Source organism: Mustela nigripes, chromosome 7, assembly GCF_022355385.1.
Source record: "Mustela nigripes isolate SB6536 chromosome 7, MUSNIG.SB6536, whole genome shotgun sequence".
Lineage (NCBI taxonomy): Eukaryota > Metazoa > Chordata > Mammalia > Carnivora > Mustelidae > Mustela > Mustela nigripes.
The window spans coordinates 53,899,831-53,906,261 of record NC_081563.1 but is presented as its reverse complement, the minus strand read 5'-3'; the positions used below and the strand labels follow the sequence as shown (position 1 = coordinate 53,906,261).

General features: G+C 43.2%; 1 protein-coding gene across 1 annotated transcript in view; it reads right to left on the bottom strand.

Annotated features, from left to right (window-relative positions):
* GFPT1 (glutamine--fructose-6-phosphate transaminase 1) overlaps positions 1 to 6,014 on the bottom strand; it is a 60,565-nt gene extending 54,551 nt beyond the window's left edge. The window contains exon 1 of the mRNA XM_059405946.1: positions 5,813 to 6,014. Within this exon, the coding sequence (XP_059261929.1) occupies positions 5,813 to 5,819 (7 nt within the window). The 5' untranslated portion in view covers positions 5,820 to 6,014. The remainder of the gene's footprint in view (positions 1 to 5,812) is intronic.
* Positions 6,015 to 6,431: the final 417 nt, after the last annotated feature.

Here is a 6,431-nt window from a genome sequence, read left to right as displayed (position 1 = left end):
GGGGCTCGATCCCAGGACCCTGGGATCGAGCCCCACATCGGGCTCTCTGCTCTGCAGGAAGCCTGCCTCCCTCTCTCTCTCTCTCTGCCTGCCTCTCTGCCTACTTGTGATCTCTGTCTGTCAAATAAATAAATAAAATCTTTAAAAAAAAAAAACAAAAAAACATGGGCACCTGGGTGGCTCAGTGGGTTAAGCCGCTGCCTTCGGCTCAGGTCATGATCTCAGGGTCCTGGGATCGAGCCCCGCATCGGGCTCTCTGCTCAGCAGTGAGCCTGCTTCCTCCTCTCTCTCTGCCTGCCTCTCTGCCTACTTGTGATCTCTATCAAATAAATAAATAAAATCTTTAAAAAAAAAAAAAAAGATTATGTTTTCTACAATCCTAAAAACATCAAGAAAATACTATAACATTTGGAGTGACACAATGAGGAATTTCACTTAGTGTTTTCTAATTATTTAAGATCTTTACCCTATTTACAAAAATGCCGGTTCAAGTGTCGTAAATACACATTGCCACTGGAAGGAGCTCCTTAACACCTCTCTCGTACATTTAACACGCTGGTACTCAAAGCACTGTTCAAACCCTGACATCTCTAATTATACACTCCCTCACAGCCTACCTACAGCATCATCTTTCCTGAGAAAAAGCATGCACTTTCTGCTCACAAGCCTTCAAACATTCCATCTCTTCCTCCTCCATCTAACCAATCTCATCAGACAATTTTCAGCATCCTGACAAGCCAGTCCTTCTGGGTCCACTGTGCTCTTACTCCTGGGTTCCTGAGCAGGCCTACAGCAGAGTCCACCCACTTCAAGTCCATCTATCCATTTCAGGCCCACTTTTGTAGGAGCCCTCCCAACTGCTAGCCAGTCCAGTTAATTCACTGCTTGTCCAACTTTCAAACTTCCCCACATATTATTCTAAAGCTAGAATCTAAACTATCCCATTTCTCTCCTCCCAATTTCTTTCTCAGTTTCTGGTAGATTCTCACAGAACTTCATATAGAATTTCATCTCTTCATCTTAACAGTATATACCCTCCAACCCTTCCTATGTTGTTCCAGTAAGCCAGAGGCCATTCACCCTGGAGACATGCTGTGGATACAGATACAGCCTGGTGAGAGATCCACAACTCTCTCCCCCAGATTTTCAAGGGCCAAAAAGAGCTCATCAAACACTGCTGGAACATCACAGCTGTCCAAGGCATAGGAAAACCCACTCCAGGGTGCCTTATCCTTCCCTCTGAGCTCAAAATAGAGAAACATATTTCACACACTATTTCCTGAAGCCAGTCTTTCCTACCTGTAACTCTTGATAAGCAATTCCTCAACTTTCTAAATACAGAACCTTTTATTACCTCAAAATATTTTGAGGATCGTACAAAATAGTGGGTTGAATTTTTATCATCCAATGATCTAGAACAACTTCTATACAACTTTACAGACAATGCTTAGAGTATGAATCAACCAGTGAACACCCATAGTAACTGCACAGCTTACAGGTCAAAAACCACAGCTCTAGAACTCAACTTTTCAATTCTATCAGGGGACCTCAGTTTCACAATACTCCCTCCTCTGCTGGTATGCAAGCCTTTCTCCTCAACACAAACTAGGGTTCCTCTGCCTGCATATATGCAACTTCTCTAATGATTTCTTTACAGCCAAATACAATAAACTTCTTTCTTCAATATTAAACATGAATGACCTACTACTTCTGCAGATTCTGTCCAAATCAATACACTACTTTGGAACTCTTCTGCCTCTAATCACTGTTGTTTGGCCCCTTTTCCTGGAATTCTTACTTCTTTTTTCAAACCCCAAGGCAACAGTTCTCAACCTATTTATGACTCCATTCACTGCTGGGTAAATGCCATCAATGATATTTCTCACAGTGCACTAATTCTCTACCAGCTGGCACTATTCCTCAAGATACGAGTACGGCTGCTGGGGCACCTGGCTGGCTCAGTCCATAGGGCATGTGACTCTTGATCTTGGGGTTAAGTTCGAGTCCTACACTGGGTGTAGAGATTACTTTAAAAAAAATAATAAAATTAGTTAAAAAATTAAAAAGTACTGCCGCATTACCTGGAACATTCCTCCCATAACTAGTCTCTGATTTTCTATTCAGTCCACTTGTAGTCCATAACATGGCAAGGAACAATGAACAAGAAATGCCTGCAAACACTCACACTTGTTGCATTTCTTGTGTTGCACCTGTATATATTCACTGCTTCCTCCAACCAGACAGCAACTCCTTGAAGGCAATTCTCTTATCTTAGTCATCTCTCTGAAGGACAAAGCACCAAGTATAAACCCATCACTTCAAATATCTTCTAATGCTTTCTATGTACCTGAAATATACAGTCAAAATTTCCTAAACCACAGAAAGAGAACACTATTTTGCAGGATGCTAAACAGGGATAAGGTGAAAGAAATGTTCCATAACTAAAGGTTTAAGAAATACTGGGTTAAAGTTAACATGTTTATTTGTAGAACTTTCTAGAAACTTTAATCTCACTAATTGTGAATCTCCAAAAGCAGAATTTCCCACATTTGTGTTACAAAACTCTTTCCCACCTTCTATTGCTCATAACCAGCACCTATTAACTTCTCCCTTTCCAGGGAACACAATTGAGGAAATATTTATTAAGCAATTCATTATTTTCTTTCACAACTACTTTATATCCAGTATGATTTCCAAGAACGTGTTAATAGTTTTGGTTTTATGATTTATCCTTGCAGCCAGTCTCAGAACCCCTCAATTACCCCCAAAGCTATTAGACAGTATTATTACAAAAATCTTTTTAAGGATACATTTCAGGATACTCTTAAATTGTAAGCTCCCTTACTGCTTTTAGATATGGCCTCATTTACAAAAACTCCATTTCACCCGCTCTTTCAAGTACAATGTAGTCGCATTCAGAATGGCCCCACATTTAACATACCATCAAAGACCGTCCTATAATATAGCCTCTAACAAAATTAGTCTGCCCCAAGTCCCTGGTAATAGAACTGTTTACCTTTATGCCAAGGAGGTTGGAAAAGCACCAAAATGCACATGTGGCATGTGCCCAGGCCAACTTCGAGGCATTTGTGCTATGAACCCAACAGTTCTTATGAGGCTTTCAAAAAAAAAAACAAACAAACAAACAAAAAAACCCCACCCCAGCAGAGACCTCGGTGATTCCACGTGTGCTGTGTCAGTGACTGGATCAAGCATGCTGTACTTACTGAGGAGGAGAACAATGTTTTGATCGTGTTGAAGGAATACGCAGTCACAAAGCTAAATTTTAAAATGCAGTTTAATAAATAAATAAATGCAGTTTTGAGTAATTTAAAAAAATTAAAAGAAAAAAAGAGAAATGGTATAACCCTACATTTATTTAAAAAAAACAAAAAACAAAAAACAGTACAATCTGTTAAAAGCTGTGGGCAGCTTAAGTGACTTGCCATTCCCTCACCAAAACAAGAGGTAATACAAATAAAAAGGACAAAGTGTATTCTAGAAAACCAAGAGGAAGATAAAATAAATGTAGAAAACAGGCACACTATTATTCTTCTCTGGAAGAATAATAACCTTTAGTAGCCCACTAAAGGTTCCAAGAAACATGTCAAAAAAAAAAAAAAAAAAAAGTCAGTTCAACACTATTTAATCTACTGCTTCCCAAATTTATTGACCATAGAACCTTTTCTTTCCCTCCCGATTTAACACTATTAACATCTCAGCATAAACTGGTAAACAGTTTTATTAGTATATCTGATTGGAAAAAGCGTATCACAGAATTTTCTGCCTTCATTCTTCTGCTCCAACAATGTACAGTGTTAAGACAAAATAACCTTTTTTAAGAACTTGGAATAGGCCACAGGTAATCAGAAGGTAAACTTCTATGCATCTGGGGATGGGTGAAAAAGGAGTTGGAGATTAAGGAGGGCACTTGTCCACGATGAGCACTGGGTGAGGTACAGAATCCCTGAAACACTATATTGTACACCTGAAACTAATACTAACACTGTAGGTTAACTCTACTGGAATTAAAATGAAAAAGAAGGTTTGTAAACTTCTAAATTTTCCTATCTAATCTCATTCCCCCTCACTTCCTCTGCCTACAAATTTTATTTCAATGACTGAGCTATGGGAAGAAAATAAATACAAAGTCTTATCCTTCTAACAGTTAAGTTTCAGAATCTACATTAAAGAGGAAATAAATTCTGAACTCTATTCCTGGAATCATGCAAAACTCTGTTCTGGGTTAAAGGCAGGACCTTGGAAATGTTTCAAATACTAGTTCTTTATAACCGGTGTGTTTCCTCAGCAGTAAAACTCTATGGAATGGGGATGTTGGCTGTGTGAAAACTCCCACTTATCTAGTCTCCACCCCAAAGCCTCACCCTTATCTGAATCCTTCTAAAGCAAATCTGATTTTTTTTCTTTTCTGGTACTTTCTTTTCCAGAAAGAAGAAGAAATGACCTGCAACCAGGAAGCCACATGCTTAACTAGGCACACACCTCTACATTGAGGAAAAGTTAATTACCAAATGAAGAATCCTGGGGATTAATCAGTTTGCAAATTCACTACTGCACAGCTACAAACTAAATAATGTGTTTTTCAAAACCACTCTACTAACCAGGCACAGCAAAAGTATAACTGATTCTAAAGTCAGTCCTAATCTAATAATTTCAGAAACTATTTATAGATGTTTCTGTTTTGAGGTTTTTTTTTTTTTTAATCTGCTCTAAATTTAAACCTGCTCCTCATTTTCAGAAGCTGAAATTACCATAAAATTAAGTACAGGAAAAATATACACCAATGAGTACAAGCCACCTCCTGCCAGGATATTCTTGCAAAAGGCTATGAAGAATAGTTTCCCAGAGAGCTTCAACTCTATTACAATCCTACTTTGCTTAAAAAAGCGTTCCTTCTTCCAGGTGTAAGTTTAGCTGTAAATTTCAATAAAAGCGGTAAGTATATAACACTTTCTACTGACAATAGCCAAGCAAATGCCTATTTTAGAGCTTATCAATCATTTCAGATATAATTCTGACAATCCCCTTTACTAACAGTTTTAGGGAATATTAAAATTACGAAGTCCCAAAACATGGAATAAAAGGACCTATGTTTTTTAACTGCTCTTGGTAAAACGCTTATTAACTGTGGACCAACACTGTTCATAGGTGTTTTAAATGGGTGCACAGGCACGTGATAACGCATGCTCCAGTCACTTTCGGGCCTCTCCCACCACAGGATTAGGTCGGAGCCCATTCACCAAGTTACTGATCAGCAATGGTTTCTGTTGAGACAAGGGGCGGCACTCAGTAAGATCATGTAGAATACCACTGTCGTAGCCCTAGCTATACATAGTTCCGTTTCTACTGGGCCTGCCCGAAAGAAAGCAACTAAAAATAAATATTTTTGAAAAGGTAAATCCTAGAAGAAAGGAAGATAAGTTCGAGTGATCTCACCTGATGTTCCACAGGTTGCCTCACTCACCTTTTGACTCTTTTGAAGGCAAGCCCCTCTACACCTCAGTTCCCTCGGCCCTCTCTCCCTTTCCAAGACAGATAGCTACATTTCTGTTCCCTCCTCAGCGCAAAACCGCCCCCAATGGCCCCCCAGATCCACTCTAGAGCCCGCCCTCCTCCCAGGTACCCTCCTAGGTCCACCACTCCCATCCCGCTCGCCGAGGCCGGCCTCCGCACCCAGCACCGGCACTTCACACCCTCACACTCCGGCTCCCGCCAGCCTCCGGCCTCGGCGGCGCCCGCACCGCACCGCAGCACCGCCCCGCAACACGCCCCCCGCCCGCAGCCCCCTTACCGCACATGATGCAGAAGGCACGGTCGGCGGCCGAGCAGCGAACGGCTGGCGAGGTCGGGAGCGCACACACGAGCGTCTGGGGCGATCGGCGAGCTTGGGGGCCCGGGGCAAGCCAACCCGACTCCCTCGCGGATGCGACGGCCGAAGCAACGACACCCTTCTTGGCCTCCCGGGCTCGCCAGCAACTGCCGACGGGACCCGCCCCTCGGCGCGCACCGCGCCGCCGCCGCCGCCTCCCGCGGATCCCATTGGGCCGTGTGCACGCCGCTCACGCGCAGCTCCCGCCTCACCGTGCCGCCCCGCCCCGCCCTCGAGCCCACGCAGGCGCTGGCCTGCTGGCGGCGGAGACGTGGCACCAGCCAGCGGCCGCATCCGCTTGGGGTTCCTGGAGCCGCCCGGCCCCCCGGGCGAGCAGCTGGAGGAACCACGCCGTGGGGGCGGAAGAAACTCGGTGGCTGGCAGGGAAAGACGGAACATTAAGGAAAGAGGAGGATGGACTTGTCAGCAAAGCAAATAGCATTGGAGCATGCACCCAATGCAACCCAAGGCCCCAGGCTCCGGCACCCCACGAAGCGGCGGAAAAAGGAGGAAGAAAGCGGGAGGCCTGAAAAGGGGGGAT